Below are 25137 nucleotides of genomic sequence, written 5' to 3'. Positions count from 1 at the left end.
TTAGCCATATTTTGAGTCTAATACTTAAACTGAATTGGCATTTTGTTTCACTTCACTCATTCACCCAAACAGTGACATTATGTTATCCACTTTCTTGTTGGATTCTTGTCGATTTTGTTTTGCCCTAACCAATCAGGAGCGTGAGACTTAGCAGGTAGCGGACTCAAAAAACACTGATCAAAATAAATATATCCGTTTAAGAGTTGTTAAAGGTCACACGTTTTTTAGGCATTTTTTTTGTCACATACAGCAAACATCTCCTCACTGTCCGCTAGCTGCCTGTCCCCTGAACACACTGTAAAAAAAAACGCGGTCTCTGTAGACAGCCCAGGCTCCACAAACGGCAACAAAAACAAACTGCGCCAACCTGCACCACCAAACATAACAAACAGTGTTCCAGCCAATAACCGACAAGAAGGATTTGGGGGTGGGGGTTGGGGGGTTAGTGCGCGGAAGGGAGGGGATGGGATGAGGAGGAGGGAGGGGAGAGCTAGCCTCCGTTTTGTTAGACAATACTTGCGAACGTCAACAAGAAGTGACGTCACCCAACATTGCTTAGAGCACCTTTGAAGTTGTTGATGTAGTTAAGTAGCTAGCTAATGTAGGAAGATGACGTCTACGTTCTAAAATCTGCCTACTAAGCTCTCATTGGTCGACCAGCAGAAATAGCCACCAGTGAACAAATCTGAGATGTTTTGTTTTTTGCTCAACCCACTCTATACCAACACACGCTGTTTACTCAGTATTTTCTAAACACTTATTCAGCTGTTTCCCTTTGTTACACGCAACTATATTAAGTGTACTTACAAATGTAAACAAAACATGCAGAAGTTGTGTATTTAGACACACTGAAACAAAATTAGTATTTGGAAAAGTACGGAGCATACGGACGGATAGTGGAGAGCGCAATATGCTGCACAGCTGCAGGAGTGGGTTGAGTTATCTATGGACATTTCAATATTTCTATTGTCACTGTAAAGCTAAGACGCTGCTGTAACTGCTATGAATCCAAGCTGACGGCATCTGCTGTTTTCCACCATTCAAGCCTAGAAGTGTTTGATACTGAAGTTCAGGATTTTAAATGAATTCTGAAACTTGGCAATTATAGCTGTAAGCACATATGTCCTTGGTGAAAATTACTGGTAGTCTATCTCCCACCAGAAAGTAGTTTTGTCTTTCAACTAAATCTGACCTTGTTGCTCACAGTGTACACTACAGGGAATAAAAAAATAAATACATGTGTAGACCTAAACGAGTTTCAGATCTTGGGCAGGATCATTCTTGTCTAATGATGGTCCTAAGACCAGTAAGAATTTGTCGTTTCAGTGTTGACACAAAATGCAGTGCAGAGTAAAGTCTTGGATGTCAAAAATGTTTATTTATAGTATCAAATTATAAGAGTTATCGCAATACACTTTACAGATAGAGTATAGAGTTTTGGGGGCATTTCTGCCTTTGTTTGATAGGAAAGCTGAGATATGAAAGGGGAGAGAGAGGGGGGAAGACACGCAGGAAAACCATCACAGGTCGGACTCAAACCCTGGACCTTCTGCGTCGGGGAATAAACCTCTGCATACGTGCGCCCGCTCTACCAACTGAGCTCACCGGCCACGATAATTCCAATAATTTAAGTGATTTAAGTGCTCTATCATCATTATACCATCCATAGGTGTTCCATCATAGTACCATCAACGGTGTCATAGATTACCTTCTTGGGCTGAATTTCTCCTGACCCCGTTTCGGACCGACTGTCGCCTCCATCACTTTCACTGCCTGGGCTGTCCTTACCTACACACACACAGAATAGAAAATGCATATTAGCTTCAGCATTCCTGCTAAGGTACAGTAGATTAAGTAGAATCATTTTTTTTTCAATTCATATTGCAAACAGAGCCAGTTGCTTATGTTTTTTTATTTTTTTTTATGCCTTCCCACCATCTGATTGGATGAGACTCACTGGTGCGGGAGCTGCGCAGCTCCTCTTGCGAGGTGTTTAAGGAGGACGTTTCCGACTCCGTCTGGATAACTTTGGTGAAATTGGAGGGAAACATTCCACTCTTCCCATTAAGAAATCCCTCCCACCAGCCCTCCTCTACCTGAACAAACACACACACACACACACACACACACACACACACACACACACACACAGAGAAACCAGACAAAGATTTACACATATACCTACATGTGCACCGATTCTCCGAAGAGTTGTGTTTATGTTCAGGTTTAAGGTTCATTTTCTGTTAATCAACTAATGGATCAATTGATTCATTATTTCATCTCATATCTTAAATAAGGGTTATTAAAGAATTATGACAAATATATAAACTAGTCAGTGTTTTCAGAGGACAAACTCTGTTTCTAAATTACAACAAACAAATCTTTGTCATCTTTTATCATATATTTGTGCTCAATTCACCAACATCAACATATCTTATTATAAAACAAGTGATAAATGTGTGTTAAGAAGACATCAGCTTGTGTGTTTTCTGTAGGCAGATTTCAGCCAACTGGCCTTTATAATGGTTATTATGATTATGATGAAATGCTTCATTATGAGTCCAGTAAAATGTAATCAGTCTTACCTCTGCTATGATCTCAATGACATCTCCTATTTTCAACTCTAGCTCGTCTTCATGCTGAGGCACGTAGCTGAACGCCGCTTTACACCTTCGCTTACGGATTTGCTCTACTGCGCGTGCGCCCGTGCGTGCACACGCACACACACACACACACACACACACACACACACACACACACAAACATGTTTTAGGTTTACATGTGACATAATTGGCTCCTGCACTTATCCATAATCCATGACTTGATCCATGATGTGAGCAGGTGTTTACTGACTTAATAAAAGCCCTCATGGCTGAAGACTGACACACCAACCTTTGACCTTTCCATTAGCAAACAGTCTTACTAACAATCTCCGACCCCAAACGCTTCCCACTGGCCTTGCAGTTGTTTGTCTTACACTCATTAGCCTGCTCATTAATGTTGACACATTCTACCAGCTGGGGCATTAAGATGTAGCCCTGCGACTCCTCTTCTGTCCACAAGGTGTCACTCCTCTTCATGTTATATGTAAGGGTGTGTATGCTGCATATAGGCAGTGGTGGAGGAAGCATTACGATCCTTTACTTAAAAGTAATAACATATCATTGTTAAAATGCTTCATTACAAGTAAAAGTCTGGCATTGAAAATGATACTTGAGTAAAAGTATTTAAGTATAATCGGGTAAATGTTCTGAAAGTATTACAATTTAAAGTACTACTATTAAAAGTCTTATTTAATTAACTAGTCGGCTAGTCTATAAAATGTCCAAATATTTAAAATACCCATTAAAGTTTCCCAGGGTCCAACGTCTTTAAATGTCTTATTTTGTCTGACTAAAACCCAAAGATATACAGTTACACATACCGTATAATGAAGATATTTTCTAAAAACTGAAAAAAAAGCAGTAAATCCTCAAATTTGAGCAATGGGAACCAGGAAATATTTGCCATTTTACATGAAAAATAACTATTATCAAAATAATTACCAATTTATTTTCAGTCAATCAACTAATTGTTTCAGCTGTACTTGTGCATTTTCACATTTTTCTGTGTTCAAAAATCTTAATTTGTTAAGTAACAAAAGATGTCAAATGATTATGGATTCAAATATACAATATTTCTCTCTGAGATGTAGTGGAGTAGAAGCATAAAGTGTCATAAAAAGTAGTTGAAGTACCTTCAATTTATAATTAAGTACTTGAGTAGATGTACTAAGTTACATTCCACCACTGCATATGTGTGTATATTGTGTGTACGATGAATGCTTGACCCAAATCCTTCTTCCCATAATAGGATCTATGTTTGAGACTGAAGACTTAGACCTGCCAAATGAATAATATGTATGAATGTGTGTGTGTGTGTGTGTGTGTGTGTGTGTGTGTGTGTGTGTGTGTGTGTGTGTGTGTGTGTGTAGCACCTTTCTTGCCCGATCGTGTGCTGGGGTCGGACACAGGGCTGGCCCTTCCGTTGGAAAGGTCAGGTCTGATCATGCTTGCCTGTCCTCCATCCCTCTTTGCCTCTTTCTTTATCTCCTACAAAGAGAGAGGAACATGAGATGATTAGAGGAACAAAGGTAGCTTCCTTTTGTATACAATAAATGCAAATAAGGTATGTCAAAGTGAATCTCTGTTTATGAGCCACCCAGCTCTGCTCTGCACTGTGCTGCAGTAACCCAGGTGACCCTCACTGTTTACCTACAGACGACCAGCCAGAGCTCGTACAGCTGGGACAAACACAGACACAAAAACAGAGTACCACCTTCTCCTTTACTGCTGCGACCTTTCCCTCTCCGTCCACATGACTTTCACTTGCATAAAGCATCACAAGACAGCATGCGAAACTGATCAAGAGAATTGGAGAGAGACGGACAAATACCGAGCAACAGAAGAATCAACAAGCGAGCAGATGGAGTTACAACAAATGGACACACACACACACACACACACACACACACACACAGAAGAACTCGTCATGGCGGTTCACATCTCCGCACCACATTCATCATGACACTGTTTCATAAGCCCTGGCCCTGTGGCGAACGCAGCCCAGTGAAGCATACTGATATACTGACTCACAGAATCTAACCCTCACGCACACTCTGCTTGTGTACGACCTGGTGTGGCGTGAAAGCCTCGATGAGCCTCTAAGATCCCAAAATATCAACAAGCAAAGACGAAGCAGAGGCTAAGAGACATTTTCGGAGCTACAACGGTTGGGGACTGGACATGACGCCAAAGCAACAATGATTTTTGTGTTTAAAAAAAGTAAACAAATGTGGCATTCAACAGGGAAGAGATCCACATTCTCTGTATAGTGGGACAGGGCCAATTCACTTCTGACACGTGGTGTGTGTGTGTGTGTGTGTGTGTGTGTGTGTGTGTGTGCACCCAGAAAGTTCCAACAGGAAGTGAGGGATTAAAATGTTAAAGGTTATAAATTGTCCTCTAAACCACAACATGTGAACACATTACCACAGAGAAAACTCGCCAACATAACATTTCTTGCCTTTCTCCTCTCTATAAACATATATACACCTCTATTTATATTTAAAGGAATAGGTCTTTTTTTTATTACGTTGAATAAAGCCAGGCTATCGGTTTCTCCCAGCATCCAGCCTTTATGCTAAGCTAAGCCAAGCTAACCATATCCTCTGTATATTGATCTTCTCATCTTATTCTTGGCGAGAAAAACAATAATTGTAGTGTATGGTCAGTTTATTAGAGCATTTTCACTGAACCAATGGGAGCTGTGAGACTGAACCAAAACAGTAAAGTAAAAAAAAAAAGGTAGAGAGGTGGTAAAACGGGCAGATTTCTGTCCACTGAGGTCAGGTCAGTCACACCGTTGTCTTTCCATGACATTTGGTACATTTGTTAAGTAGGTTAATGCAGTGTTAATGTAGAACCAGGAAAGAATTCATTGATTGTGCAGTCAGAATGCAGATGGAATCTAGCCTTAACTCTGCATGCCTTCGCCTACTGCAAAAACAGATATAGAGACATACATATTCATTCAGAAACTCACACACACAGACACAAAAAAACAAAACAATTTCAACCTGGAGACACAAGCCAACCTACGCAAAAACCCACAGTGGCCATTTGCTAGCCTTCATTTTCCCTTGTTTTATGAATGGAGTAGCAGAGGCGGTGTTTACTAGCTGTTTGGCTTTCTGCCTAATGAAAAGAAAAGAAACAAATCAATTCTGAAATCCATCTGTTGTAATAATGCTGTTTTTTTTAAAATAATGATTATATTTAAGTATGGAACCGGAGATATAATGACTGCGTAGTTTTGCAAAACAAATCAAGAACAAAGCTAACCGTACTGTTCTTGGAGGCCTTTGTTACAACTTGGATAGCATTCATGCTCTACTGCAATTCCTCCTGTGGGGATACAGAGGTACCCAAGAGTTAAAGGAAACCCAGCTGAAAAGAGGAGAGGAAGACAACATGATTCATCATATCTGAACGGGAAACACCTGCATAATATACACTGCAGTGTTGGTTGTGTTTGTCTGTGAAATGTGTAAAAGCCTGACAGTAAGCATGTAGTTAACTTAGCACTGCTTTAATGCTAAGCACCCCTTTGTGCATCCCCACTCACCAGACCTCTGACCCTTTTCTCAAAGTTACAGATAATGCAAAACAATGCAGTGTAGCAGCGAACATCCACTGTTTGAGCAACACAAAAGAAGCTGTAACTTTGATACAGAGAGAGCTTCGCTTGTATAAAAAAAAAAAAAAAAAAAAAAAAAAAATCATTGTGAAACGCAGAGTAACAATGACGCAAAATTTGATTTCTCCTCTTTTCATAAACCTCATTGTTATTGCGGAACTCTAGTCAACGGTCATTCGGACACAGAACGAAAAGCTTTCACACAAGTTGTTTAAACATTTTTATATATAAAGATATTTTAACATACACTGAGTCATTTTGGTTGAGTTTGAGCAGAAACAATAGATTGGAAACAGAAAATTAATCTGCGGCCACTTTGATAATTGATTACCAAAAATGCCAAATAATTCCCAGTTCCATCCTCTTAAGTGTGCAGATTTGCTGCTTCTCTCGGATTTCTTTTTTAACATATTTAGCATTTAATATGTTTATGTGTGACTGAATATCATTGGGTTTTAGTTGGACAAGGCAAGACATTTAAGATAAGATAGACTTTATTAATCCCACAGTGGAGAAATTCCTAAACTACAGCAGCTCAAAAGAAAATGTACACACATCAGAACAACACAAATACACGTTAAAAAAGAAATACAAACATGAGAAATACACTAAAATTCACAGAAAATTCTCAGAGCTGCTGCAACAGGCTACCACGCATGCATTTTGTAGACGTTACCTTGTAGTATAATGAGCATTTAGTATTTTATAGACTAAGCAATTAGTCATTTAAAGAACTTGTTAGGGTCAACTAGGAGCCACCCATTTCCATTATAAAAGTGGTTAAGTTGCACTATCAAATAAAAAGAATGTCAACTTCAGCATTCTTTCTGCTGAAGTTTGCAACTTTTCAGACATCTGCAGTGTCTCTACTTATTAAAAGTAACTACCAGGCAAATCCAGCTGCTCTTCTGCGCCATGAATAACAATGTTTAGCATTTTATGTCAAATGAGAGCATGTGATTCCAATTTGCAACACCTGCTTGTCTAATCCACAGGTCATATGATTACAGCACTTCCCATAAACATGCTGATAACGGCTCCAGGCTTTGACAAATACATATATTTTGCACAAAACGCATCTTCAGTGAGCCAGAATTGGTAGCTTTGTCGTCTGGTGATATCCGTAACATCGGTGGCTCTGCTAAATTAAACATCCAGTCTGCAATTAGCAGTTTGTAAACTTGAGCTGACCCTCAAATGACAACTCTGAGTGGTTTCAAGTTTGGAAACAAAACAACGTTCACTTTTACTGAAAAACTTCGTCACCTTAATCATCTGACGGTTGTCAGCCATGACTGCACCAGAAGGAGGTTGTTTGCATACCATCACTTCCTCTCCCCTTTTCAACCTGTCTGCCCACTTCCTACCGCGCGCGCGCGCACACACACACACACACACACACACACACACACACACACGAACTTCACAGGCCCATTGTCCGGCTCCCTGACAGTGAATGAGAGCTGTGGCAATCAGTCAGCAGTAATAAAGCCTGGCTGCACGGCAAACAACCTAACAAAGACCGACTTCTTTGGCACTGTCAAAATGTGAACGCTCTCTGCACTTGGCTTGTAGCACTTCTACTTCCCCTCATGGTACGATGAACGAGATACTTCCCTCTTCTCATTACCACAAGCACACTGTTTGACTACGCATACCAGAAGCTGAGTCTTGACCCTCACACCTACATGTCTAATACCAGCAAACTGGTACAAAATAGGTAATTTTGCCCTGATGTCCCACAGATACTTATTCACCCAGGGAAATATTAATTAGAGCTGCTGCAACTAACAATTATTTCATAATCGCTTTATCTAACGGTTATTGTATCAATGAATCATTTAATTGGTCTGTCTACAAAATGTAAGAAAATAGTGTCCAAATCCTGTTGCCAGAGCCCAATGTGATGTATTCAAAGGTCTCGTTTTGACCAATCAATTATCCAAAACCCAACATTTAGTTTACTATCATAGAAGATAAAGAAAACCAGCAAATATTCACATTTAAGAGGCTGGAACAACTGACTTCCTTTTTGCTTAAATAATGACTTAAACTTTCAATCGATTGTCCAATTAGCTGTTAATCATTTTTGCTCTGAGAGTTTAGAATACAATATCTAAATGAATCGAAGGTTTTGGATTTACATTAACTTCTCTTTGGCTTCAGGATTCATAGAAAATACCCATGTTTACCCCCAGTGTATACAGCCTTATGTTTTTGCGTCCTCATTTTGTAATTGTCGGTGTAAGCTTGGTGCAGTTTCAGTTTTTATCAAAACACAATCAGCTTGGTTTACGAAAGGCAGAGAAGCAAAGATGGAGGGGATAGAATGAGATGTGTTGAAGTCCACCACACATTTCTAGCTTTACAAACAAAAAATCCTTATCGGTGTTGCTCCCCACTACCAGCTAAGCAGACTACCAACAAACAAGGCTCTGAACGTACTACACTTTATCAGAAGTGCTTGTCGGCTGGTCGAACAGCTTCTGAAACCCTCTCCTCACAGACCTTTCCAAAATCGGAATTGCGGGGGCTGCGTTCAACAATTTCGACAAGTAACGTTTAGAAAATGGCAATCCGACAGTCACACACCCACTTCAGGCAGTGTAATCTTAACCTTAATCTAAAGTCAAATCCAACTTGATATCTTAGTCTGATCTAAATGTAATCCTAATTTCAACCCTAATACCTCCCATTATGTGAAAAAGATGTCAAACTCGCACCTGTGAATGAGGTGAGTGTTTCAAAACACACACAAACACCCCAAGCAAACCATACTGCAGTGACACACTGGGCACTGCATGTTTACTCTGCTGCTATTTAGGGAGGGCCTCTTGTGGGTTTATGGAGTGTGTAAGAGACTGAGAATGAGGAGAGAAAATGAGGTGGGGGGGGGGTGACATTGTAATTACTCACCCTGACAAAGTTATCCGGGAACAGGCCCCTGCGTCCGTCCAGCTCGCCCTCCCACCATCCTCCATCGTCCCGCCGTATGTTCAGGATGATGTCACCCACCGTCAGGCTCAACTCATCGTCCTGCTGAGCCTCATAGTCGAACTCCACCACGGCCTCCACTGGGCCACATAGAGAATAAGAAAGAGAGAGTTTAGTCATATCTGTGTGGGACTATTATTACCAGGGGAGCTCGTGCAATTTAGAAATTAGGGATCGACCGATACTGGTTTTTCAAGGCCGATAGCGATACCGATTATTTGTAGTTCAAGGTGCTGTAGGTAGGATTGCGAAGATCCAGGACTTAGCCAAAACATTTGAACATCGACAACTTCTCAGTCCCTCCCCCCTTTCTGCTAAAGCCCAAAATGGTCTCCTAAGCCCCTCCCCCCACAAGGGAGAATGAATACACGTGCATGAGCAGTGATTGACACGCAGTTAGACACACCCCCTGGCCCTGATTGGTGCATCTGAACAGGGAGCTGTGGATTTTTGCAAATCGCACTACAGGCTGTAGGTGGTGCCAAAGGAGCCGGGGAACAACAATCTTTGACATTGGTCCAGTTTTAAGCGAGATCGCTGCAGTCAGCAGCGGCGAAACAAGCTACAATGTAAGTTAATAGGGCAATTGTCCAGCTTGTATTTACCTTCACAGAAGTGCTCGTTTTGCAACTGACAGGCTCAGATTAATATTCTAAGTGTCTGACAACATTATGGAAAGGATTTCTTAAGCGGTCAACCTTTCTGTTAAAGAGTAAGATCTTTTCTTTAAACATAAAAACATCTGCGAAATTGCGTTCACTAAACCCACCAGACTCCATGTTAATTAACAGTAATTTTAGCATCGTAAAATACACTTAATTTAAAGTCGACAGAAACAAAATAAAACTATGAAAATCCGTTTTGGGTTGTCTTTCCACTTTTTCAACCATCATAACTCTAGTTCTGGTTGAAATAAACACATAGTACATGTGAAAATACGTTGGCTCTATACACGCTGAAAGTATTTTTTAAATGGAGTCTGGTGGGTTTAACCCTACCCGACTTCAGAGCTGTTTCTGGTTAAACAGAAAGGTCTCAAAGAGGATATAAAGGTCTATCTCTGAAGGAATCCTTTCCATAATGTTGTCAGACACTTAGAATATTAATCTGAGCCTGTCAGTGGCAAAACGAGCACTTTTGTGAAGGTAAATACAAGATGGACAATTGCCCTATTAATTTACATTGTAGCTTGTGTTTGAATTAGCTTGTATCTCGCTTAATACTGGACCAACAGACTCGTAACTATCGGTAAGCAGGGTAAGTGGTGCTTACGGGCCCGGACCAATCAGGGGCCCGCGTGACTGGAAGATATTGATTGACAGCCGGGGTCCCCTATCGCATTTGGCCACTGACCAAGCGAGAGTGAGAACGGGTCAAATTCATTTCCTTGTTTCAGAGACCGTTCTCTTCACGTGTGTGACTCGAACATCTCACATTTACCAACAAAACGTACAACGAAAGACCGTGCAGAACATTTCAGACCGTCCTGCCAACCTGTAAACATTTTAACATCAATGTACGCGGTAACGTTTTTTCACTCTAAAGTCACTGAAAGCTGCTGCTGTTTATATCCTGTCTGATCTCTGCAGCGGGCGGGGCTGTTAAGTTCCCCCCGCGACTGACACACACACACACACGCGCACACGCACACACACGGTGGATGCAGGAAAAACCGGAGATGAGACGTACAGGATGACCTAAATTGAGGACAGTTACACTCATTTCTTTTTTTTTATTTGATTTATTCAATAAATTATTACTTTTTGTCTTAAATCCACCAGCCATTTTCATATTATACCATATTATTTCATATTTGCAGCATCCTGAGCCTTTTTGGTAAAGTTCCTAGGAAATCTCAGCCCAGAGTAATTAATTAATAGTAATAATTATTATTCTCCCCAAAAAACTTTTTTTGCAACTTTCACGGTCTTCTGCAATTTCTTCATTGCAACAAACATACAAAAGACATCGCAACTTTTATTGCAAAAATCAGGCATTTTAGGCCGCAACAATCTAAAAAAAAGGCCACGAATTCCTGGAGGGACTGCCCTTGTGTGTTTTTTCATGTGTTATGTAACGCATTCACCAGTGTTTTTTTGTTGTTGTGGTGCGCGTAGACTACTCCTGATTTTTTTTGTCATCTCATCTCTTATATGCTGTGTCTCTATGATCCTATCCTGTCCTATTCATGGTAGCCTACTCGTGGACAGTGCGCCGTCATCTCGTGCTGTAGTAGGGGGGCCCGCCTTGATAATCCTTCTTAGGGGCCCGGTGTTGGCTCGTTACGCCACTGTGGACCAATGTCAAAGATTGCTGTCCCCATCAGTCACTTAGACACAAAAACAACTGTTTTAAAAAAACAGTAGTTACCCTTTAAGCAATTATTTAATAAATTAGAAACTTTCAACATGATACACAGTAAAAGATAGTCAGATAGTGTTATGGGCAGGACATTAAGTCAGACTCAGTGGTGAGTGAAACCGAAGCAGAGGGACAGACACAGAGCTGTAGCCGAGCCAAATTAGCACACTTTTTAATTCATTAACTTTACTGGTTATCAGGCAAATACAACGCAGATGCAGATGATCTGTAAATTGCCAAAAAACGACCCAATAATCGGCCAGTGCCGATAATCGGTCTATCCCCATTTGAAATTTCCCGCTCCCCGCTGATTCAAAACTGAAAGTGAAAGACAAACACACATGTAAACACATTCACAGCTAAACACGCGATCCTACAAAGTACAACAACAATGGAATGCATTTAATTTGCACCTCTTTGGTGCAGCTCTGATTCTGATAATTGTTTTATTTCCTCAAATAAAAGCGGCATTCAAAAAATCACTAACTCTCAGCACACACAAACAAAGGACGGTTTGTGTGTCTATCACATAAAATCCTAATAAAAATCCATTTACGTTTGTGGTTGTAACGTGACGAAATGTTGAAAAGTTCAAGGGGGTATGAATACTTTTGCAAGCCTCTGTAAACAGAAAACAGGAAGGAACATCTCAACTCATACATGCGCACACCCACAAAAACACCTTGTGACTCTTTACAAGTATTAGCAGCTCGTGCAGCTGCTAATACTTGTAAAAATGTACTGAATGTGTCATATCAACTACAGGTTTTTTTTACACACACACAAAAAACCGGACAAACACCCAAAACAGAGACACCGGCCAGAATCAACCACAAGACCGCACTTCTTGTGAAAGCAGTTGTGTTTAAGTGGAAGGGCAGGGGTCGCTGAGACTTTACATCATGGGGAAGGAGGATGACTTCCACAAGACATCAATATTAGGCAGAAAAAGCAGACAACTGTAGTCCAAGTTGGCCTGGCACTGAGATGGGAAGGATATGATTCTGGCTTGAGATAACCAAGAGATTAGTCGCAGATGAGACAGCGACGTGGCACAGATACCACTTTTCTTCATTGCTTGGAGTGGAAGTGGAAGGTTCTTCAGTAAGGAGCCATATGGACAGTGAGTTAATAGCTTGTGGCAGTTGTCTGGCAAACCACATTACAGTACATCTGAGTGGCAGAACAGGACAACACAGTGCCGTCCACCCACCCATCCACGTCAGTCAACAACAAATGCACCACTGAAGAAGACGACAGCTTGTGGCTCTGCACAGAACGCACATTGCTGAGTGCAAAGGCGAATAACACAAAGTTAACGCCAAATAGGCTCTCGATCGGAGCTTAGTCTGGTGTGAAGCTATGCAGAAAGAGTGGAAATTGAGCCTTGCAATAGATGTACACTGGATATGATTTTACAAACAGCCTTCTTTTTTTGTGCATAGGATATACAACACAGCGTGATGAAATAGATGCGCAGCCACAATGCACAAAGAGCATTTTAAAGAAATGGAATGCCCTGCAAAGTGATATGACAGTATTATCATGACCATTAACCAGTCATGTTTTTTATGATGTAATGTTTTAAATTGAAAGGGTTTTTAATTTTGTATAATGTAGCCTATAATGTTTATTCTCTGTACTCGAATCATAACAACATGAAATTCAGCTACTGAGCTAATTCTGGGACAGTCAATGACTGTCTATGATCCTTGTTAAATAAACAATACATTAGTAATAAGTAAGTCAATAATAGTTTAACTTTAAAATATAAGTCTGATGATATTCTATATTTTCTAATTGTCAACTAATCCCATGCAAAGACCAAAACCATCAACGTATTTATCCTTTAAACAACTATTGTCTGTGCATACAACGCCTGATATGGCTTATACCGCAATTCCTGCCCAAAAACTATTTAAAAACACATCAATGTGCCTTAGTGTTGCACTGGGTGACATGTTCGTTCATTATCATGAACACACACGCACACTGTAGTTTATTTTGACTCAATCCCATATGCACGATCCTGCTGCTTTAAAGACACACTCTAGCATCAAATCCGCAGCTGAAATTAGCTCCCAATAAATCCGTTATTTACTCGCGTAAATAACGGATTTGTTAACAATGTTTGAGTGACATGACGTTTTCAAAAAAGGAAATGGGTCACTCGTATAAAAAGGTATAAACATGCTTCCTCAGCAAAGGGAACATACAGGCTGGCTGCCTGTTCAATTTAGGATCCAGTCAAGATTCTTGTAATTACATACACAGCCATCAATGGTCAGGCACCGGCCTACATTAGTGATCTGCTGCACCCTTATGTTGTCAGCAGATCTTTGAGGTCCTCTGATCAGGGCTTACTGGCTGTCCCCAGTACTGAGCTGTAAACTAAAAGGTGATGGCTTTTGAAACAGTCGCTCCTAGACTGTTAACGCACTGCCTCATGTTTTAAGAGTGGCAGCCTCTGCTGACATCTTTAAAAAGCAGCTAAAGACGCATCTTTTTAGTCAGGCGTTCGTTTAACCACATTGTTGACTTTATTACTATGTATATTATGCTGTTGTGCTTTACTATGATGTGTCGTGGTCTTTATGATTATCGTTTTGTTATAATGTATTTATTTATTTGGCCTGTGACGCACTTTGTGACTCTGTCTGTGATAAGTGCTATATAGATAAACTTTACTTACTTACTTACAGCCCATATCATTGCTTGACCTGGTATGCACAAGCACCGCATTGCATGTAAAGACCACAAGGTGTGCAATATCAAGATAACAAGAATGCTTGAAAGCCCATGATCAGACAGCATGTCCAGATACAGACTGCATGTTAACGCCACACCACACGCTTTATGGCCTGCTCATGTAATGTAGCTATGCTATGTGGTTCAATCTCATTTGCTATATGTGTTTTCAGCAATAAAAAGCTCAAATAAACTCACTGTACCATACCTGCACGGCACCAACCGACAAAGTGAGAGACTAGCTGTTGAAGAAAGTTAGCAGCAGAGATGGTGGAGTTCAAAACAGAGCTAAAGGAGCATGAATACTGGACTTAAAATTATTGTTTTTTTCTCTATGTCTGCATAATGGAGTTGCAAACAAATGTATAAGTACCAAACAGAATATGTTTGGACCTTACCAAAACCTTAATGTTTTAGCTGTAAAAAGGTGTGATAAGCCAAAAAAAACACCTTCATGTTTGCTCACTTACCCACTTTCCCACCAACACATCCAACTGTAGCCTCAGCTAGCTTAGTTTCAAGTATATAGTTTACAAATCTATGGACTATATTTTTTGTAAAATCAAATTTAATAAAACTAGGTCTGCGTTTACAACTGTCAAAGAAACTTGATGCTTTATCAGACTTTCATATTATAGAGCTGCAACGATCAGTCACGTAATCAATTGGTTGACTGAAAGAAAATAAATCTGCTCTTGATCTACCACTTTGTATCAAATATTATGAAAAGTTTTATAATTTTGTTTTTGTACTGTTGGTTGGAAAAAAAAGAAGCAATTTAAGGTGATCACTTTGGAAGGTTGTCTTTGCCATTTTTACTACTTATTCCGTTTTTAAAGAAAATAATTGTCATGGAAGCAGCAAACAAACAAACGGGATCAACGGAGATAGATTCTACCCGACCTAAAAAACACGCAAACAGTTGCGTGACCAGAGACGTAACAAACCCTGGGTAAATATTGGAGATGTATCTGAAAGATGGAGACAGCTTAGAGCCCAAAAGGACGCAATGTTGGCTAATTTCCTCCTGAACAGGTAAGCATTAGCTTCAGGCTAATTTATTACCAGTCCCTCCAGAAAAACGTGATTATGCGATCGCATAATTCAATGCATAATCAGCCAAAGTCCGCATATTTATGCGGGGGGGCCGCATTTTTTAAAATACGCCGTACTTTCGCCGCATAAATTGCCGATTTCCGTGCAAAATATGCGGGGCTTGCATGATTTCATAATCCCCGCATTTTCATTGCAAAAGAGTCACATATATCTTAGCAGAAAGTTGAAAAATGTTGCGTTTACTTCACACAAGAGCAGCCATTTTCCCGTTGCCATGGGAACGTTATGAAGTGACGTAATTACGCGACGTGAACATCATCGAAAAGCTGCAAACCCCGCGATGAAGCCATGGTGAAACCGCAGTTTTTGCAAGTTCCCGCAATTTCATCGCATAAAATTGCATAAATATCCCGCGTATTCCATCGCATTTTTTAAGAAAAGGATTTTTGCCCGCAAATATCACAAAAAAAACTTTTTTTTGCATTTTTCTGGAAGGACTGTATTACGGCTCCTAGGGAATGGCATTTTATGTCATTTCAACATTTGTGTACTCACATTGAATTATATAGTACTTATGTTGGTTACTGGCAATTGAGACACAGCCAGTAAAGTGATTCCGACTAGTCCTGGCTAACGCCACAATGCCAACCATGCTAACTGCTAATGTTAGCTAACGTTACCGGAAGACCAGGCAAGCGGGCCACGGCTGTTTACAACGTGTAGCCTGTTATTTTAAGCCAAGAGAGGGGGGCTGTAAATCGGGAAGAGAGGGCCGTGAGTTTGCAGTGTGTTTAGCGCTTGTTGCCGTAATTCTAAGACAATAAAGTGTGTATTTAGTCGGGTGGAAAAGGATGGCAAGGTAGTGGTATTTTTAGCGGTTGTTATCGTATATCTAAGCTAAGAAAGTGTGTTTGTCCGTCGGGCGGAGAGGACGGCAAGGTGGTGGGGTTTTTAGTGGTTCCTACCGTAAGCCGAAAAAAGTGTGCCTGTCAGTTGGGTACAGAGCGCCGCGTTAGCACGGGCTTTTATGACTGTCAATAGAGCCAGCATCTAACGTTAGCTACTCCGCTATGCTGTGGAGTAATGTCTGGCTATGTGAGACAAGCGTCTAGCAACACTGTTGTGGATGCTGCGGTCTCTGGCAACCAACGTAAACTTCGAGTCTGGGGAGGAGGGGGAGGGGGAGACGACTCTCTCCAGTATTTTGAATTTGGACTGCAGTAACTATTTTAAATGCTAGCTGTCAGTATTACATATTGCACCTTTAATGTTGGTGGTAATACATTTATTGTGTGTAAAAGGTTAAAAATGACACAGGAGGCTTTGTGAGGACAAGAGACAGACCATCTGAAAGCTTGCAGACAAACCAAAACTCACATCGTAAGTGGTCAAGAAACATACCGACATACAGGAACTGAGATGGGCCCTTAGCGTACTCTGAACAGCTGCAGTCAGTTTAGATAAGAGGAAACTACACATCCAAACAAACTGAACTTTGCAAAGCCACACTTGACATTTCACTGGTTTACAGCAGTTTAGTTTAGTTGCGAGTCTGTTTCAATGCTCTCACTGAAAAGCATTCACACTGGACTGAAGCCCACTGGGAGTCAAAGCCACCCACTCCAACTGTGAATCAGATTACAGACTTCTCCCACATTAAAAGGAAAATTCCAACTATTCTCTGCTCAACTCATCATTCTGTTGCATCGCAGGAAGTTGCTTTGTGACTAAATGTTCTGACTCCCTCAACTTGCATTGAATGTTTCCAATTCCCATTTCCCAGAATGACTTTTGACAACCCCGAGATAATTACTTTGTGCGTTACTGTTTTTTGTTTTTAATGTGAGAGGCACGGTGACAGCAACAGCATAGCAAAAGCAAGAAAGAGAGACAAAGTGTTTCAGTTCCGGCTGAGAAAAGTGAAACTTTCACTCAAGATTAATTACGACAGAGAAACTAAGCTCCTTTAACAACCATATCTACCTGTTTAACTGTTAAATCTTTGACTTCAAAAGACAGTTTTAGGCAAAGCTGACAGTTTTCTTCTAGTTGAAAAGAAAGCTTTTAACTGTAAGTTTGATGTCTTGTCTCCATTTTGTAAGTCGATAGGAACAAGCAAAGAAATAACCAAAAATGACAAAATGGATCCAAGAATGCAATGTAAAACAACATAAAAAGGGCCTGTCTGTTTAAGTTTTCTTTATTGAAAGTCTTACACAGCATCTATATACACACACGAGTCTAGAAGTTACTTCTATACTCTTTGATACACATACTAGGTACACCAGTACATTCTAATGCAGTTCAATACAACTGATCTGCTGTAAAGTCTACTCTCATGATACCTATAATGTTCATATATGTTTTTATTTAATTATATTATTTAGCATTGAAGTCAGTGTTGGTGTTCTACTAGACTGCATTATATTCAGAGATGTTTCTAATACCATGTCCACCTCATGGTTGTAAATGGGAAGGACTAAATAATATGTAGTCCAGCAGTACAACGCCACTTTTCTTCTGTATGACCTCAGTAATGAACATGTGATTGAATTTAAAAATGTCCGTCACCCAAAACTGAACATTATAAACGTTGGAAGAGTAGAATTTATGGCAGTGCTGTTTGTTTAATTGCAAGATTGCACAGATGTACCTAATAAAGTGGCTCACAGTCACAGCTAAAAAATAAAATAAATAGTGGCCGGGTTGCCTCAGTGGGTAGAGCAGACGCACATGTACTGAGAGGTTTATGCCTCGACATAGAGGTCAAGGGTTCGAATCCGACCTGTGACGATTTCCTGCATGTCTTCTCTCTCTCTCTCTCTCTCCCCTTTCTCACCTAGCTGTCCTGTCAAAAATTAAAGGTGGAAAAGCCCAAAACATAATCTAATAAATAATAATAAAATAAATGAAGACAGTAGTAGGCAACTTATTCCTCTTGTACAAATGTCAAGGATGGATTAACCCACTTGGGGGTCCCCACTGACAACCCCAACCACCACCGTCCTTCTTACATTGTTAATGCATTCTGTATTTTTTTTTTACAGTACATTTACAAAGACATATACACAATGTAACTGCTATAAAACACAGCGCTTTTTATTTTAGGTTCCGCAAAGGACCTGTTTAAAGGCTCTTGCAAATTCCATTTCAGCTAATACTGTAATTAGTGATGCATATTACAGCCAATTTTGCAATTAATTAAACTACCACGGCACACACAGTGAATCTGGTCCAGGCCCATGGGGAAATTGCCTGCTTTTCCCGGTCATTCAGCCTTGGCGGTTGTGTATAACTGGCTGTGAGTGTTTCCCCTTGAGGCTGACTATGCATTGTTTGTTTACATGAGATAATAGGTCCAATAGAAAGTATGCATGCAAAAGAAATAGAAAGGAAGTATTCTGGATAGACTGACTACTCTATATTCATCAGTATTATATATTGCTCACTTGATCCATCATAAATTAATTTACTTTACAAATCCACAAGTTGCCCAAGGGGATGTTTTAAATATCTACCCATTAAAAAGCATGAAAAGAAAAAGTACCACCTCCACACCTGCATCTGTGCAATAACTAGCAAATTTGTATATGCACTTAATTGACTGATTACTAGCCCACCAAATCTGCAATCAATTAATTGGCATGCATTGTGTGGAACAGCGCAGGGCTGTGGGACATGATGGCGATGATGAGAGGAATGGAATGTCACAGGCAGGCCTGTTTCATCCACAGAGACAGGGAGCTGGAGAGAGGCAAACACTGTGCAACACTATGGCCAGACAGACAGAGAGTGAATGTAAACGTGTCAACATCTGCAACTCATCAATGTGACCCGTTGCTTTCCTGAAATCGCACCCGTACGGCCGATCGAGCCGCACACCCACGCGCAGCTTTTCAATCATGAATAAAAAGCATGAAACGCCAAACCCGTGCGGTCACAAACAGCTCGGCTTTGTATGAAGCGACGTCAGTGAAGGTGAGGTGGGGAGAAGAGGACAGGAGAGGAGGAGGAGGAAGGAAGGAGATAGGCTGAACCCTGCGCGCATCTGGACCGGGCGTTTATTCCTGCCCATCCAGATGCGCAGAGGTGCTGGAGGCTATTTTTGGGCATACTCTAAATTAGAAGCAAAATAAGCGTTGCATCTTACCCATTTATGTGTCCCGGTGTGGTGGTAGTGCTCCTGCAGGCTGGTTGGTAACGGGAAAGGCGGTTGTGTGAGGTTTGTGCCGAACCGAGCCCCAGCCTCCTGCTCGGAAAGATCCGCTACAGCAGCGCTGAAACGGGAGGAGCGTCTGATGAAACCATATTCCTTCCTCTTTTTCTCTCCGGTGACACGGCAGAGGAGGCAGAGCGAGGAAAACGGAAAAGCGCTGAAGAGAGGAAAAAAACTCACTCTCACTCTCTCTCTCTCTCTCTCTCTCTCTCTCTCTCTCTCTCTCTCGTTGCCTTCAGGTGCACCGCGTAAATTCAGGCTTCTAAATTTGTATTTTCATAACAACCACATATGGCAGTAATGTGGCGTAGGTATAGAAAAAAAACGTCATAACTTATTGTAATACCTCCAGATCAATAGTGATGACATTAAATATGTCAGCTATGTGAAGTGCACTTAATTCATTTCAGACATTAAAAACAACCTAAAAAAACAGAAATATTTTCACAATGTCTTTTACTGCTGTTATCTATCTATCTAACCAAGATACAAAACACAGGAGGGAAAGTCATAAACAGCTGTCTTACTTCGAAATAATAACTCAGTTTACAAAACCTAAAGTAGGAGTTAAATATCTAACTAAGAGTACTTAATATTACAAAGCCTGTAACTGATGTTAATTTAATTGATGTTTTAATTTAACAAAGACTTGACCTCAAGACGTGTGAACATTCCTGTGGATGTATATGTCATGTATGACATAGTTTCTTCTGCTCGCTATTGTTAAAATGGTTGAAATTAACAAGAAAATGCAGTATCTTCTTACTTTGACATTTAAGAATGTCATATTTTCAACAGCCTTTGAAGGTAGCAACCTTATAGGCTCAAAGCCTTGCACCTGTGTATCCCAAATCTCGCGATAACAAAGTATTGACAGTATTCCCCAAACATTGCACTGTTGAGGGATTCTGGCCTTCAGGTAGACTTCATTAAAATGTTTAATAAACAGAAACCTTATCAAACACACACAAATATTCACACACTCACACTCACAGCAGTGTTGTTGTCCTTTCTGGATTTAACGTGCAGGGGAGAATGAATGTGCTGGCAGCAGCAGAAAGAGGGCGATTAAATGATGCCGCGAGAGTGGAGAGAGAAAAGAGATGGGGGAATATAGATTAGTTTTCACAATCAGTTGTTACTTGGGTGGAATACAGTGACAGAACAAGCTACTGTACAGACAACAAATAAAATCTGATACGATAAACTATAGCAGCTCATTGAAATGGCATTCATATAACCGGAGAATGCGTCTCAGGTAGGCTGTGACGCAAGACAGATACGTTTTGCCTGACCTTGATTTTGTGAACAGTACTGCAAGTAAAAGGCCTTTCTAGCCTGTACTGTATTAACTGTCTTGACGAGCTAGAGTTGTTGAGCAGAGGCTACATATTGTTTCATGTCAGTAAAAATGTGGTGTGAAAGTGTGTAAAAGCCCTCAAATGTACCATCATATTCAGTTGTAATAGTGTCCCCAAAATAAAGGTGTAACATGTTTCACACAAGGCAACACATTAAACTGATATCTTCATAAATAATATTTGCTTAAAAAATAGTTGGGTTAAATTAGGAATATAAAGTTAGCTAGATGAGAAGATTTTGGGTTAGATTTAGAAGGGAAAAAATGGTAACGTTAGGGCAACAACTAACGTTAACGTTACTTTGCACAGATGCAAAACCAGAAAATTACACAATTTTACTATTTGACATAACGTAGCTATGTTTGGCCAACTTTACCACATTGTCCTGCTGCTTTCATGTTTGGTAATCCTCTCAGAAAGCGTGTTCTTTACCATAAGTACCATCCCTCCCGTAATACACACAGGAGGCAAACAAAAAAGCCTCTCTGACAAGCTAACGTTAGCAGTTAGCCATTGTGTTCCGGAGAACCGCTCCATGTTTAATAGGATTCTTTTTAACCAGAGGCTTGTTTTATAACAATATCCCGCGGCTGGTGGGTCCTGAGGTGTTTTATCTTTAAGTTTGTCTTCAAAAGACAGACTTTCAAATGTGTGCTGTAGGTGATAAGAATTAATCGACATTGTTCAGGGTAACCAACTAGCTAGCTACCATCTGAAAAATTAGGAGCTACACCATACTTCAGCCAATCAGATTCAGCCCGGCAACAGTCAGACACCTTTGGGCATGCGCATTGTTGTATTCCCAGACTGCGCACTTGACATTGCGTAGATGCCTATTGAGCAAAGCACAATTAAAACACTATTTTTAAACTATTATATTAGCCATTGGCTTGAAAGAGCATAATAATGATAAATGACATCAGCAATCGAGCTCAGGCTAACTAATTAACTAAAACCACTTTTTCTTCTGCTGCCAGCAGGTGGCGGGTGTCTATACTTGGCCTGTTATGATTGTATGTCCAAAGATCCTGTATATCTGGTATGACCTGTAGCTTATGGTGGCTAGTGTCAGCAAACTTGACATACATTTCTTGTACTGTATATTATAAATGACTGTGTTCACTTATGTTATGTCTCTTCTCCACTTGTGCTACTGTTGCAGTAGGTTTTAGCATTTAGAATTATCATATTATAATTGTTACTTGTGACCATATTGTGAAGCCTCAGGAGTCACCAAAATGTCACAGGGTTGATCTCACAACAGCCAACTAATCCATTTACCAGCCATGTTCCTGAATATTAGAGTGAACCTCCTATTCAGTCACAAGAGCCCACTTTGAAATGTAAACAAAATGCCTGAAATGTAAAAGATGTGGTATTATGGTATCTAGGGTAACACATCTTCTCCCACATAGATGCCATCTGTGCTGCTGTATGTGCAGTTGGCCTTAGGAAAGACTAATTGTTTCCTCATCCAGAGATAGAGGTTAATGTCTCCAGAGATGAGAGGTAATTTTAACACAAAGCACTAAGGTGACACCATCTGGGACAGTGTTGCTATTACATGATGTGCTGAAGCCCCAATTCAATTTTGCCACCTACTGTGCATGTGAAAACACCCAATGAAAAGTCTCAGCAGTGCTGACCCTGTTTCTAGCACCGTTATCCCTCCCTTAAGCATATTTATTTTTTGATGGCATCTGAAATGTTGCATTTGAGTAATTTTAGCGATTGTATGAAAACGATTGGTTACCGGTATACCCTCTCTGTGGCCATAGATAGCCTATGCGGCTCTTCCCCTGACTTAGAAAGAAATTGCAATATAATTTCTTAACAAAACCCTGATTTCATCATTTTTACATCATATGATACATTTAACTCTACTGTAGTTCAGTTAAAGTGAGGAATAAAGTGAAGGTGACTGTTGGCGGTTAGAAAAAGCTCTTTAAAAAGATAATGTTCAATCCCTACTAACTATACACATGGTTTCTGCAGGATTCCTTCATAGAATGCAACTGTTTCTTGGTCACATGGTAAACCAGTAGTGACAATATGATGTGGAATTATTATTATGTCCCATTTTTCAATGATTCCTATTGAGTTAATTAAATTAACGTGACCTGGACCAGGATAAGTAACAATGGATTCCATTAAAAAATAAATAAACATTTAAGACTTGTCACAACCTGCATATAGCCTGTATAAAGATTCACTGTTTCTCAAAACTGACATGTTTGGTCCTACAGCTACAGTGTAAAGCCCTGTTACAGATTGTTGTTCTCTGAATATGACAAACTGCACCTTTTTAATCTATGACTCAAACTAAAGGCAAGTGTTTGATGTAACTATTCAATCTTTTTTCCAGTACATAGAGTTCATAGAGTCCCTTAGTTACAGTAACTGACTCAAATGCCCACATTTGCCACATTTTAAAGTGCTACATCGAAGTGATTTGCACTGGCAGACTACTGGTGAGAAACCATCTGTGCTGACACTGCAGAGTGAGGTCATATTACCATATTACTGTAAGTCTCCTTTTCTGCAGTTACAGTCTTACGGGTGTATAATTTCCCATCTGAGGGGATTATTGATAAAGAGCAGTTGTACTGTAGCAATGTCTCCTTCACTTACCCTATAACCTATAATCATACATCTGAGAACAACTTTAAACACATCCCACTTGAATGTACATAACTCTTGGTGGTGCTGATGTCAACAGTTTGTTCTTGTTTGTCAAAAAAAGGAGTGCACAGTATAACGTCAATTTAGACTCATTTTACCCTAAGGAATTAAAGCCATAAGAAGGTTAGCCTGTGAGGCATCAACAGCTCTTATGTGATTGTTGTCTGTAGCTCCACCCACTGAAAAGACTGCATATCTGTGCTTAGGACACCACAGACAGCAATGTCAAGGTTAACAGGTTATTGGAGTTTCCTATGCATAGAATGGACCATTGTGTTAAATGATTTCAGGTAACAACTGTATTTTTTATTTCCTAGAGGTGTCATTTTTTTGTTGTTTGGTGTTTGTTTTTGTAATTTTTCATTAAATCCACGAGACTTCAAAAACACGTTTATCCAATTAAATGAAAGTTATGGGATGCCTGCTTTAATTTGATCGATTGTTGCTCACTCCTTAAATATATTTGTTATCATGCTGTCTCAAACCATATAATAAGAATTCTCTGCAGCTGTGGTCTCACTGGAATTTCTTTGTTATTCATTGACATTTGCAAGAATCATCCCAGTATTTTCCTCACCACATGAAAGCAGCAATAGTAAAGACATCCTACATCACTAATCTCATTTATTGTAGATTAGTGCTCTGTTGGTTAAAAATACTTATATAAACTTGAAACTTTTAAACAGAGAGGGTAGTGAAACACAGATTTTTAGCCTGGTTATAAGTTACTCTTTAAAAACACTGTACTTCAATGAATGTACGGTGACTTTCCATAACTGGTTGGTCTAGTTAGCAGTACATAAGCAGTGGTGGGGGAGGTATTCAGAGCCTTTACTCAAGTAACACACACACACACACACACACACACACACACACACACACACACACACACACACACACACACACACACACACACACACACACACACACACACACACACACTATAAAAATATCATCATTATACAATCATTCATTATGCAGAATGGTCAATTTCTGAAAAATATGCAGCATCAACATTAATGCACAAGCAATTTTAATCTAAAAACATCATATATAAAGTAAGTAAAACTGTCAGTAAAACACTGACAGGGATATTTTTTCTGCAGAATGAGTACTTCTACTATTTACTAATTTCATAAGGTTTTGAATGCAGTACATTTACTTGTGGAATATTTTTCTATAGTGTGGTATTAGCACTTGAGTAAAGGATCTGAATACTTCTTCCACCACTGTACGCTTTGAATGTAAAATCCTATTCTTCAAAATAACTTGTCAAATGAATGTAGTGAAATAAAGAGTACAGTATTTCTCTCTGAATCTTGTAGAGTAAAATATAAGGTATCATAAAATGGAAGGGAAGTACAAATACCTCAATATTGAATACAGTAGGCCTAGTAGTATGAGTAAATGTACTGCTGGTGGGCTTTACCATAGACTAAAGTGGGCGTTACCTTTAAGAATGTGTACGTGACTGATTGGAGC

The 25137-nt window shown here is 40.0% G+C and overlaps 1 protein-coding gene across 4 annotated transcripts in view; it reads right to left on the bottom strand.

The window, feature by feature from the left end:
• sh3kbp1 (SH3-domain kinase binding protein 1) overlaps positions 1–19769 on the bottom strand; it is a 37960-nt gene extending 18191 nt beyond the window's left edge. Inside the window, exons 1-6 of one of the 4 annotated variants that reach the window (XM_078280186.1) lie at positions 19547–19769; positions 9154–9311; positions 3977–4091; positions 2586–2689; positions 1958–2096; positions 1709–1788 (exon numbers count right to left, since the gene is read on the bottom strand). In XM_078280186.1, the coding sequence (XP_078136312.1) occupies positions 1709–1788; positions 1958–2096; positions 2586–2689; positions 3977–4091; positions 9154–9311; positions 19547–19550 (600 nt within the window). In that variant the 5' untranslated portion in view covers positions 19551–19769. Of the gene's footprint in view, positions 1–1708; positions 1789–1957; positions 2097–2585; positions 2693–3976; positions 4092–7503; positions 7546–9153; positions 9312–19546 lie in introns of those variants that run through there. The other 3 variants (XM_078280185.1, XM_078280187.1, XM_078280188.1) reach the window with 3 other exon arrangements.
• Between the last annotated feature and the right edge of the window lie 5368 nt (positions 19770–25137).

Source organism: Sander vitreus, chromosome 22, assembly GCF_031162955.1.
Source record: "Sander vitreus isolate 19-12246 chromosome 22, sanVit1, whole genome shotgun sequence".
In the NCBI taxonomy this organism is placed as follows: Eukaryota; Metazoa; Chordata; class Actinopteri; order Perciformes; family Percidae; genus Sander; species Sander vitreus.
Note: the sequence above shows the minus strand (reverse complement) of the source record. Positions and strands in the feature narration are given on the sequence as shown.